This window comes from Bombina bombina, chromosome 3, assembly GCF_027579735.1.
Source record: "Bombina bombina isolate aBomBom1 chromosome 3, aBomBom1.pri, whole genome shotgun sequence".
Taxonomy (NCBI): Eukaryota; Metazoa; Chordata; class Amphibia; order Anura; family Bombinatoridae; genus Bombina; species Bombina bombina.
In genome coordinates this window covers 147,662,778-147,676,275 of record NC_069501.1, presented here as the reverse complement: position 1 = coordinate 147,676,275, position 13,498 = coordinate 147,662,778, and the positions used below count along the sequence as shown (strand labels likewise).

The window sequence follows — 13,498 nt, the reverse complement described above, 5'->3', positions numbered from 1 at the left end:
TGTAGGCAGGCATAGGTGGGGGCACACGTTGCCCCCATGGCAGTCCCTTGCTGCTGTACATACACCTTGTTGTCAAATAGAAAAACGTTGTTTGTCAGTATGAACTCTAAGAGTTCTATGACAAAAACCGTGTGCTGTTGTGATTGTGTACCTCTCATCATAAGAAAGTGATTACACGCTTTTAGACCTACATTGTGGGGGATAGATGAATATAATCCTTCCACATCCAAACAGGCCATGATGGCTCCTGGTGGAACTGTAAGGTTGTCTATTTTCCTTAGAAAATCAGCCGTATCTAAAATATATGATGGTAATGTACTTAGGAATGGCCTAAGGAAAAAGTCTACATAATTTCCAAGATTTTCTGTTAGGCTACCAATGCCTGCAATTATTGGGCGGCCTGGTGGATGATTAGCATTCTTGTGTATTTTGGGGATACAATAGAAAACAGGTGTTATTGGGTACTCACAATAAAGATATTTCTTTTCTGAGTTTGTAATTAGGCCTTCACTATTTGCCTTTTTTAGTATGTTAAAAAGCTTAAATTGTAAGGAAGATGTTGGATTGAACGTCAATGATTTGTAATGTTTCTTATTCAGAAGTTGACGTTTTACTTCCAGGACGTACATGTTCTCATCCCAAAGGACTAGGTTTCCACCTTTGTCCGCGGGCTTGATCACAAATCCTTTTGCATTTATCAGGTCATTGAGTGCTTTACGTTCAGATTTTGTTAGATTATCATCAACTACTCCTGTAAAGGACATTTGGTTAACCTCTTTCTCAACCTGTTTAACAAAGATATTGACTGCTGGCACCATTGAGAGTTGCGGCATGTACTTAGATTTTGCTTTGAAGTTGGAAGTAGTTTTATTAAGGTAAGGAATATCCTTAACTTGGGTAGGAGTATATTGACTGCCTTCATTTTCTTCTAGGAGGCTTTGGAGGTTTTCTACTGTGGACTTGTCATCCTGGGTAATGGAGACATCGTCTATTAGGTGTTTGCTTTTGCCCTTCATTATTTGTGATAACACAATTTTGCGGGCAAAGAGATGGAGATCTTTTGTGAAATTGAATTTGTCAAGGTAATTAGTGGGGCAGAAGGAAAGGCCTTTCTTAAGTACCTCTATGTGAGCCAGGTTTAACTTAAATGTTGATAAGTTGATTATCTGAAGCCCTTCTTCTGTTGTCTTTAATATCCCCTGCGTCCCCGGAATCGCCGGGGTCTGCCCCTCGTATAGTTCCCTTGATTCAGTTGTTGTCTCCGTTGTCTGGAGGGATATCTCCTCTCTTGAGAGTCTGAATTTGTCCCTCCTCCACCTTCTCTTCCTGCCTCCTCTCCTCCTTCCCCTAAAAAAGAAGAGTGTGACTTTTCTGTAATAGGTCTTTGGTGTTCTGATTCTATATCAGACGCATCTGTACCAGAGTCATACGTGCCTCTTGGTGTCAAGTAATTATAGACCTTGTTGTTCTTATAGTCATCATTGTCTCTGGACAATTTCCTACCTTTTCTCAATTTTATGTCATTCTGCAGTCTGGCAATCTGATCCTTTATTTCTTCATTAAGTTTAACAAAGTTTGGGTTGCTAGAAAAGGTATTAACTATCTTTAGGCATTCCTCTGCCTGTGTGATTGTCTTGTCCAATCTTTCTTTGTTACGTTTGACCATTTTTCCCATCAAAATGATGGAGCACTCAGTTAGACTGGAATTCCAGTCTTCCATAAATGCTTCCCCACCTTCATCTTCCCTTAGGTTAGTTCCGGGGTCTAATCTCAATCGTAGCCCCCTAGGTATGATGTTATTTTTTATATAGTTTTCTAGGCTCGATGTCTCAGCCCTGAGTTTGACCTGTTTTACTAAAAGTTTTTTATAGTTTTTAAATGCCCCATATATGTTAACTGGAGCATTATTTTCAAGTTGGCTCTCTTCTAAGCCTGACATCGACAATGACGCTGTTAATTCAGCTTCCCAATTCTCATCAGACAGTGTAAATGCCATAATGCAAGTATGTATGACTAGATTGGGCTTTAATGTCAAAGATTATTATGTCTCTTGCTGTCACTCTAGCTTCTTAAATGGACACACCCAAGAGTTGTTAACTCTTACGGAAATTAATTATTAGCACTATAGGGTCACCTCTCCGGAAGCCTATGATTCGGTCCTAGAACCCAGTAACATAGGTAATGAAATTGAAAAATAGAAAAGAAGATACGGAGGGGACGCAATTGCTATGAGCTTCTAGAAAAGAGCCATATAGTTCCAAAGTAAATACTAATATGGCTACAGTTGAATAAGTGGTGCAGACCCTTAAATAAATTTCATGGTTTTGTAAGAAAGAGAAAATCCTGAAAAAATATAAATGTCAGGATAAAAGACAGGGAATTCAGCACTCTTTTTAAAAAGTTTTATTAGCTCAAAAATATATATGATCCTGTGTGTCCAAAATGAAAGCTGTAGTGGTTTCAAGAAAGATCAATCTTTGACAGTTAAATCCTAGGACAAAGAAATCCTAGGAATATGCTTAGCAATAGGTAAATACACAATTGACCAAGTGGTGTATATATTAGAAACACAAAACATAATACTTAACAAACCTGACCGGTCAGGGGTGAGTGTTCAAGCATGAACAGGATACATTAATAAGAGACATAGCTTCTATCAAATATTAGACAAAAGTATCTCATTGTACTCACAATGCTTTAAATGCAGTTTATGTCTTGGGAAACTGTAGTCAGACTATTATTTCTTACTGCCATCGGCACCTTTAGAAATATAAGGCAAACTGCCGAGCAGATATTAAGGTGACTGACTATGTATCTCAAGATATAATTCAGGTATGGATGATGCACATTTGAGCAACAGCAATGTAATAATTGTACATAGTATTACTGAGATATATTAATGAGGAACACTTATCAAACTACTACACCCTGCTGCGTACGGCACCTTATCAAATAAGGCTAAATGCCGGGCAGGTAAAGTGATGGGATCTAAGTAGTTACTGATAATGTGCCTCAGAATATTTACATATGTCGATACATAAACAAGCAAGCGTTAAAAAGCAGAGATGGAATATACTCAGCAGTGATTAGTAGTAAGCAAGTAGTAGCGTGATGCTTGAAAAGTCATTGTAGAGGTCCTTAGCTTAAGGTCGTATATGCATAAGGTAAAAAGTCATGAAAAAGTGACAGGCATTATGTAGATTTACAGATCAAGTATGCTAGATGTTAGTATGCTGTAAGCGATAGATAGAAATCACAGACTCTGTAGCTCAGAGTGGCTTCTGTTTACACCCTCTCTGCAGGGTAACGATATCCAAGTCTAACATCAATATGCCTATTTTTCAGGCCAAATTTTAGCTGCATACGACCTGTCTCCTGTCAAGTCCTCAGACTGATGTTTGTTAGATAATCATCAGTAGTTTTCCCCGGGACCACCAAACTTTTCTTCAATGCAATGCTTGCTTGTCTAGTGTCTCCGTTCAGTGGCGTTCACACTGACCACATGCACCGTGTCGGCTCGTCCAATGCCGACGCGCGTTTCACCCGTTGGGTGTGTCGGGCTTCGTCAGGGCGTGATGACGTAGGGAGCGTCTCATCTCCCTTTTAAGCTTCCTATGTTACACGCCTCTTCTTTCCAAGTTTCTTAATAGCCAATCATATTTAGAGAGAATAAATGCGTAAATACTTAACTCTCTATTGCTTACAAAGTTGTAATAAAAACATGTCAAAACCGGGCAAGTAAGCCCTAATGGAAAATACTTATATATACACCAACAAGTTTTGGTCATTTATGTACTAATGAAAGTGTCGAGAATTATTAAGAGTGTACGGATACCTATGGCAATTGTAGCCCTAAATTTCTAATGCTTAGATAAAGCTTCTAAAAAATTTGTGATAAACCATATTAATTACATACATAGCTATTATTTATCATTGTCAAGCGAAGTATTCTTGTTACTTTGCAATACATTTTACACTTGTCTGTAATATAGAAATACTGTTCTAACAGGAACTGTTCCTTATAGGAAGCAGGCCATGTCTATTCTGTCATTTAGTCCATTCGGCATCTGGGTTTGTAGGATAGTGATCCACCTACATTCTTTCTGGAGGAGGACCCTATCGTTATCACCCCCTCTATTGTTGGTAATGCCTCTGTCAATACCCACAAATGAGAGAGAGTCAGGATTACAGGCATGGATTTCTTCAAAATGTTTAGCCACATTACTTTTGGGATTTTTGTATTTTATGTCATCCCGATGCTCAGTTATTCTATCCTTTATCGCTCTCCTTGTTTTACCCACGTAAAAACGTGGGCAGCTACAGGACAGGAGGTAGATAACACCTTCAGTGCTACAAGTAATGTGGTATTTTAACTTGTATATTTTGCCTGTGTGTGTTGAAAATGTTTTAGTTTTTTTCATATACTTGCAGGCCACACATCTTCCACAAGGATGATTCCCAGTGGATCTGTGTGTAGTGAGCCAGTCTGTTTGTTTTTTCAGTGACACGTATTGGCTTCTCACGAACTTGTCTCTGAGATTGGGAGCTCTTCTGGCAGTGATGTTGGGGTAGTCTCCTACCTCCTTAGATACCCCTTCATCACTCATTAGAATATGCCAGTTTCTTTCCAATACCAGTCTCAGGGCTGTCCAATGACAGTTGTAATCTGTTATCAACCTAATTGTACTTTGTACAGCCTTTTTTTTGGGTCTTAAAAGTTGTTCTCGATCTGAATGAGCTGCTTCATTAAGAGCTCTATTCACTACTCTTTTGGAGTACCCTCTGTCTAGAAATCGTTTTTGCATCTCCTTGGCATGCTCGTAGTATTTAGTTTTTGTGGATTCCGGGGACGCAGGGGATATTAAAGACAACAGAAGAAGGGCTTCAGATAATCAACTTATCAACATTTAAGTTAAACCTGGCTCACATAGAGGTACTTAAGAAAGGCCTTTCCTTCTGCCCCACTAATTACCTTGACAAATTCAATTTCACAAAAGATCTCCATCTCTTTGCCCGCAAAATTGTGTTATCACAAATAATGAAGGGCAAAAGCAAACACCTAATAGACGATGTCTCCATTACCCAGGATGACAAGTCCACAGTAGAAAACCTCCAAAGCCTCCTAGAAGAAAATGAAGGCAGTCAATATACTCCTACCCAAGTTAAGGATATTCCTTACCTTAATAAAACTACTTCCAACTTCAAAGCAAAATCTAAGTACATGCCGCAACTCTCAATGGTGCCAGCAGTCAATATCTTTGTTAAACAGGTTGAGAAAGAGGTTAACCAAATGTCCTTTACAGGAGTAGTTGATGATAATCTAACAAAATCTGAACGTAAAGCACTCAATGACCTGATAAATGCAAAAGGATTTGTGATCAAGCCCGCGGACAAAGGTGGAAACCTAGTCCTTTGGGATGAGAACATGTACGTCCTGGAAGTAAAACGTCAACTTCTGAATAAGAAACATTACAAATCATTGACGTTCAATCCAACATCTTCCTTACAATTTAAGCTTTTTAACATACTAAAAAAGGCAAATAGTGAAGGCCTAATTACAAACTCAGAAAAGAAATATCTTTATTGTGAGTACCCAATAACACCTGTTTTCTATTGTATCCCCAAAATACACAAGAATGCTAATCATCCACCAGGCCGCCCAATAATTGCAGGCATTGGTAGCCTAACAGAAAATCTTGGAAATTATGTAGACTTTTTCCTTAGGCCATTCCTAAGTACATTACCATCATATATTTTAGATACGGCTGATTTTCTAAGGAAAATAGACAACCTTACAGTTCCACCAGGAGCCATCATGGCCTGTTTGGATGTGGAAGGATTATATTCATCTATCCCCCACAATGTAGGTCTAAAAGCGTGTAATCACTTTCTTATGATGAGAGGTACACAATCACAACAGCACACGGTTTTTGTCATAGAACTCTTAGAGTTCATACTGACAAACAACGTTTTTCTATTTGACAACAAGGTGTATGTACAGCAGCAAGGGACTGCCATGGGGGCAACGTGTGCCCCCACCTATGCCTGCCTACACTTAGGAGCCTGGGAGATGGAGGATGTTTATCAGAGCCCTCTCTTTGAGGAAAATATCCACATATGGCTAAGATATGTGGATGACATTTTCCTCATATGGGAGGGCTCTGAAACAGGCCTTTTAGAGTTTGTTGAAACTCTAAACAAAAATGATAAAAATATCTTCCTCACATTACAAAGTAGTAAGGAGGAAATATCCTTTTTGGATATTACAATTAAATTAAAACAGGGCTTTATTGTGACTGAGAATTTCCGCAAAACTACTGCAACTAATAGTTTGCTACTCGCCACTAGTCACCATCCTGACCATCTCAAGAAGGGGATACCAAAGGGGCAGTTCCTTAGATTACGTCGGAACTGCTCCACAAAAACTAAATACTACGAGCATGCCAAGGAGATGCAAAAACGATTTCTAGACAGAGGGTACTCCAAAAGAGTAGTGAATAGAGCTCTTAATGAAGCAGCTCATTCAGATCGAGAACAACTTTTAAGACCCAAAAAAAAGGCTGTACAAAGTACAATTAGGTTGATAACAGATTACAACTGTCATTGGACAGCCCTGAGACTGGTATTGGAAAGAAACTGGCATATTCTAATGAGTGATGAAGGGGTATCTAAGGAGGTAGGAGACTACCCCAACATCACTGCCAGAAGAGCTCCCAATCTCAGAGACAAGTTCGTGAGAAGCCAATACGTGTCACTGAAAAAACAAACAGACTGGCTCACTACACACAGATCCACTGGGAATCATCCTTGTGGAAGATGTGTGGCCTGCAAGTATATGAAAAAAACTAAAACATTTTCAACACACACAGGCAAAATATACAAGTTAAAATACCACATTACTTGTAGCACTGAAGGTGTTATCTACCTCCTGTCCTGTAGCTGCCCACGTTTTTACGTGGGTAAAACAAGGAGAGCGATAAAGGATAGAATAACTGAGCATCGGGATGACATAAAATACAAAAATCCCAAAAGTAATGTGGCTAAACATTTTGAAGAAATCCATGCCTGTAATCCTGACTCTCTCTCATTTGTGGGTATTGACAGAGGCATTACCAACAATAGAGGGGGTGATAACGATAGGGTCCTCCTCCAGAAAGAATGTAGGTGGATCACTATCCTACAAACCCAGATGCCGAATGGACTAAATGACAGAATAGACATGGCCTGCTTCCTATAAGGAACAGTTCCTGTTAGAACAGTATTTCTATATTACAGACAAGTGTAAAATGTATTGCAAAGTAACAAGAATACTTCGCTTGACAATGATAAATAATAGCTATGTATGTAATTAATATGGTTTATCACAAATTTTTTAGAAGCTTTATCTAAGCATTAGAAATTTAGGGCTACAATTGCCATAGGTATCCGTACACTCTTAATAATTCTCGACACTTTCATTAGTACATAAATGACCAAAACTTGTTGGTGTATATATAAGTATTTTCCATTAGGGCTTACTTGCCCGGTTTTGACATGTTTTTATTACAACTTTGTAAGCAATAGAGAGTTAAGTATTTACGCATTTATTCTCTCTAAATATGATTGGCTATTAAGAAACTTGGAAAGAAGAGGCGTGTAACATAGGAAGCTTAAAAGGGAGATGAGACGCTCCCTACGTCATCACGCCCTGACGAAGCCCGACACACCCAACGGGTGAAACGCGCGTCGGCATTGGACGAGCCGACACGGTGCATGTGGTCAGTGTGAACGCCACTGAACGGAGACACTAGACAAGCAAGCATTGCATTGAAGAAAAGTTTGGTGGTCCCGGGGAAAACTACTGATGATTATCTAACAAACATCAGTCTGAGGACTTGACAGGAGACAGGTCGTATGCAGCTAAAATTTGGCCTGAAAAATAGGCATATTGATGTTAGACTTGGATATCGTTACCCTGCAGAGAGGGTGTAAACAGAAGCCACTCTGAGCTACAGAGTCTGTGATTTCTATCTATCGCTTACAGCATACTAACATCTAGCATACTTGATCTGTAAATCTACATAATGCCTGTCACTTTTTCATGACTTTTTACCTTATGCATATACGACCTTAAGCTAAGGACCTCTACAATGACTTTTCAAGCATCACGCTACTACTTGCTTACTACTAATCACTGCTGAGTATATTCCATCTCTGCTTTTTAACGCTTGCTTGTTTATGTATCGACATATGTAAATATTCTGAGGCACATTATCAGTAACTACTTAGATCCCATCACTTTACCTGCCCGGCATTTAGCCTTATTTGATAAGGTGCCGTACGCAGCAGGGTGTAGTAGTTTGATAAGTGTTCCTCATTAATATATCTCAGTAATACTATGTACAATTATTACATTGCTGTTGCTCAAATGTGCATCATCCATACCTGAATTATATCTTGAGATACATAGTCAGTCACCTTAATATCTGCTCGGCAGTTTGCCTTATATTTCTAAAGGTGCCGATGGCAGTAAGAAATAATAGTCTGACTACAGTTTCCCAAGACATAAACTGCATTTAAAGCATTGTGAGTACAATGAGATACTTTTGTCTAATATTTGATAGAAGCTATGTCTCTTATTAATGTATCCTGTTCATGCTTGAACACTCACCCCTGACCGGTCAGGTTTGTTAAGTATTATGTTTTGTGTTTCTAATATATACACCACTTGGTCAATTGTGTATTTACCTATTGCTAAGCATATTCCTAGGATTTCTTTGTCCTAGGATTTAACTGTCAAAGATTGATCTTTCTTGAAACCACTACAGCTTTCATTTTGGACACACAGGATCATATATATTTTTGAGCTAATAAAACTTTTTAAAAAGAGTGCTGAATTCCCTGTCTTTTATCCTGACATTTATATTTTTTCAGGATTTTCTCTTTCTTACAAAACCATGAAATTTATTTAAGGGTCTGCACCACTTATTCAACTGTAGCCATATTAGTATTTACTTTGGAACTATATGGCTCTTTTCTAGAAGCTCATAGCAATTGCGTCCCCTCCGTATCTTCTTTTCTATATATATATATATATATATATATATATATATATATATATATATATATATATATATATATACATACACATACTCTGTATACATTAAGATCCTTTTTTACTATTCAGTCCTAAAAAAACAACTTCCACACATCTTTATTTTTGTCAGATAAACAGCATATGCTATGTTTTTTGGAAGATTGTTCCATTACTTACTGACAAAACAGTCATAATCTGAAGCATACAGTACAGTGTAGATACATATCCATTTGTTTTGCTCATATAATTGAATTCTACAATTTTTTTGGGCTATTTGTCTTTAACAGAAAATATCCTAGAGAAAGAATTAGGAGACAGAGCTGAGCCGGAATATGGTAAGAAACTTAAAACTTGAAATTAGTCTACAAAAATATCAGTGATTCATCAAGTGAAGGGAAAAACAAAATTATAAAAGACATATTTATAGTAACGCATAAATATGTTAAGATGATCAGTCTAGGGACAATATCTGTGCATGGCTCTGAAATTTGCCTTCATGTCTGCTTGTAATTCAATTTCCAGAAATAATATTATATTACTGTTAGTTCCCTTGGATGCAGTTATTCACATCCAAATTATGACATTGAAAATTTCCAGACATTTGAACTGGTAAGAAAGCGTACAGGATAAAAACATATGTTTGAATATATATCAAGAACAAATCTGTAAGTAAAACGTCTTTTGTTTGTGTGTGTTTTTTTAGAATCCTTTTTTACGGTGACAACAGAAAAAACATTTGTAACGGCAAAACCGGAAGATTCATCTCATGTAATGGTTGCAGAAGCAGGTAATTTGTTTTAGCAACTAGAAACGATTCAGCTAAAATTTGCTTGCACAGAAGAAAGGTTTATTTCATTTTCCAATAAAACCTTCAGCATGCTATAAATATACCCATAATAGATCTGTCAAGTTGACATAAAGCATATGTGTACACTGTATCTTGAGAACGTAATTAAGGTTATGATATCATTGGTTCATTTATTGATTATAAATATTTTTTAATGGCTTGTATACATATAATTTAATTTTTTTGTTAAAAAGGTAAGAAAGAAAAAAAAAAAGATATTTAAATAAAGAGCCTATACAAATGATACTTAATACAATTTTGGTCTATGCTTTCTTTTAGGTATAATGCCAAATTTAATTTATGTTATAATACCAACCATACCATTACTCTTGCTGATACTAGTAGCTTTTGGAACCTGCTGTTTCCAGATGATGAATAAAAGGTATTGTAACCCAAACATTCACATTTATTTTTATTTTAGCAAACATTTTAAAAATAATGACTAATATTTGTTGAAAGAAGAGGACACACTGCTTTAGGGAGGGGTCTTACATTCTCACAAATAATGATACAAGGATGTCCCATAAATTTATATATATATATATATATATATATATATATATATATATATATATACATACATACATACACACACACACACACACACACACACACAGTGCATTCAGAAAGTATTCAGACCCCTTTACATTTTGTTAATTATTATGTTGCAATCTTATGATAAAATGGTTTTAATTTTTTTTTCATATCAATCTATACTCCATTACAACAAAGCAAAAAATAAATAAGTAACTTAAATGAACCCCTTAATGACCAGCACCGTAACCTGTACAATGCTGGTCATTAAGCACTTAAAGACCAGTGTCGTACCCTGTATGACGCTGCTGTCCTGGGCCTCTTTCTGCCACAATCTCGCTAAAAATAGTGAAATTGCGCTATTTCTGTATGCTTCACAAGTGGGGCAATGCAGAAATAGAAGGGCAGCGATACCGATGCAGAAAGGGACACTTTGTCGTCCACTCTGCATCGGGTAGTGGTGGTGCCGATCATTGGTGGTGTGGGAAGGTTAGGAGGGAGGCGAGTTGGCGGCCCATTGCCACAGAGGGGTGGGAGTGGTGGGACCACTACGCTACAGAAGCATTTCTGTTAGAGCGGTGTAAGGTGTCCCGGCAGTGAGTAGGAAGGATGAAGGAGGGAGGAGGGGGAAGGAGGCTCTTACTGTGAAGGGGGAAATTAGAGGGTGAGAAATCGGTTTGGGAGGGGGTAGGGTAATGAGGGGGGCAGCTACACTATAGAAAATAAGTGTTTATCATTATTATTAAAAAAAAAAAAATATGTAACTGGGTTTTGACAGACAGCTGCTAGTACCTAAGATAGCGGGAATCAGTTAGCGGGGGGGGCGGGGGCTTTTTGGCAGGGATCAGGGAGGTGGGAAGGTAAGGGGTAGTCTTACACTAAGGAAAATAATAATAATAAATAAATAATAAAAAAGGCGTAAAACTGCCTACTGGCAGACTGTCTGCCAGTACTTAAAATTGGGGTGACCAATGTGGGGGGGGAGCTGTTTGAGAGGGATCAGTGGGTGGGAAGTGTCAGGTGGGAGGCTAATCTCTACACTAAAGCTAAAATGAACCTTACAAGCTACCTAATTAACTCCTTCACTGCTAGGAGTAATAAAAGTGTGGTGCGCAGCTGCAATTAGCAGCCTTCTAATTAGCAAAAACCAATGGCAAAGCCATATGTGTCTGCTATTTCTGAACAAAGGGGATCCCAGAGAAGCTCTTACAATCATTTGTGCCATGATTGCACAAGCAGTATGTAAATAATTTCAGTGAGAAACCCACTCAGATCTCTGGGTAACTGTTTTGCAAAACAAAAAACATCAAAAACATATTACAATGTACAGTTACACTCATAATATCAACATCTAATAAAAATGTGTGTAAAAAAATTGCACAAAAAAGTTATAAGGGCTCAAAGGCAGACATAAAGCATAAAAAAATAAATAAATAAATAACCGCCTGCAATAAGTATTAAGAAAAAAACCTAACCACCCACAATAAGTATTAAGAAAAAAACCAACCAACCAACTACCTAATAAAATTATTAACCCCTAAATCCGCCAACTCCAACATTGCAAACTACCTAATACATCTATTAACCCCTAAACCACCATTAACCCACATCGCTTATTAGCCTAATAAATCTATTATCCCCTAAACCGCCATTAATCCACATCTCAATTAACATAATAAATCAATTAACTCCTAAACCGTTAAACCCCACAACGCAAATAACTAATCACTAAGCCCCCTAACCTAACACCCCCTAAATTAACCCCATTACATAAATTAAAATAATCAACCTAATATTACTTTAAAAATAAAGAAAACTAATTTAAAATATTTAAAATTACAGAAAAAAAGTCTAACATTACAGAAAATAAAAAAGTCTAACATTACACAAAATAATAAACCATATTATCCAAAATAAAAACATTAAACCTAATCCCTATGAAAATAAAAAAGCCCCCCCAAAATAAAAACACCACCTAATCTAAGAATAAACTACCAATGGCCCTTAAAAGGGCTTTTTGTAGAGCATTGCCCAAAAGAAATCAGCTCTTTTACATTAAAAATAAACCAAGTCCCCCTTAACAGTAAAACTCCCCACCCACCAAACCCCCAAAATAAAAAACCTAACACTAAAAAAACTAAACTACCCATTTTCCCTAAAGGGGCATTTGAATGGGCATTACACTTAAAAGAGCATTCAGCTCTTTTACTGCCCTTAAAAGGGTGTTTTGTCTCTTTTTCATGGCCCAAATCCCTAATCTTAAAAATACCCCCTCCCCCGCAAAAAAAGAAAAGAAAACTAACAGTAAGCCCCAAATAGGTACTCACTGTTCCTGAAGTCTGGCGTAGAAGGTCTTCTTCCAGGCAGGCACTCCTCAGCGGCTCCTCTTCATGCGATCGTCAGCCGCTCACTGAAGATTGAATGCAAAGTACCCCATATTTATTGGTGTATCTTGCATTCCTATTGGCTGATATTTTAAAATCAGCCAATAGGATAAGAGATAATTAAATCTTATTGGCTGATTTGAACAGCCAATAGGATTTCAGTAGCTCTAATCCTATTGCTGATTTGAAAATTTCAGCCAATAGGAAAGCAATGTACCTTAAATTGATTGCGGTACCTTGCATTCAATCTTCAGTCTACGATGGACATCGGATGGAGTGGAGCCTCCATGCCATGGAGGAACGCCTCAGTCACTGCCGATAACCGCCGATGACAGCCACTGAGGTTTCAGGCATCAGGAACACAGCTCCGCACCTCCGCTCCATGCCGCCTTCACTCCAGATGAAGATAGAAGATGATGGATCCGTCTGGAAGAAGACCTTCTCTGCAAGACTTCAGGAACACTGAGTACCTATTTGGGGCTTAGGTTTAGGCTTTTTATTTTTTATTTTTGGGGTGTTTTTTTGGGCTTGAAAAAGAGCTGATTGCCCACTTAAGGGTAGCAAAAGAGCTGAATGCCCATATATATATTTTATAGAGGTAAAAGAGCTGTTTAACTTAGGTCAATGCCCTACAAAAGAAATAGCGCTATTTAATTC

General features: G+C 37.7%; 1 protein-coding gene across 1 annotated transcript in view; it reads left to right on the top strand.

Annotated features, from left to right (window-relative positions):
* CHODL (chondrolectin) overlaps window positions 1-13,498 on the top strand; it is a 229,376-nt gene that overhangs the window by 173,145 nt on the left and 42,733 nt on the right. Inside the window, exons 4-5 of the mRNA XM_053706008.1 lie at window positions 9,780-9,863; window positions 10,203-10,305. Of these exons, the coding sequence (XP_053561983.1) occupies window positions 9,780-9,863; window positions 10,203-10,305 (187 nt within the window). The remainder of the gene's footprint in view (window positions 1-9,779; window positions 9,864-10,202; window positions 10,306-13,498) is intronic.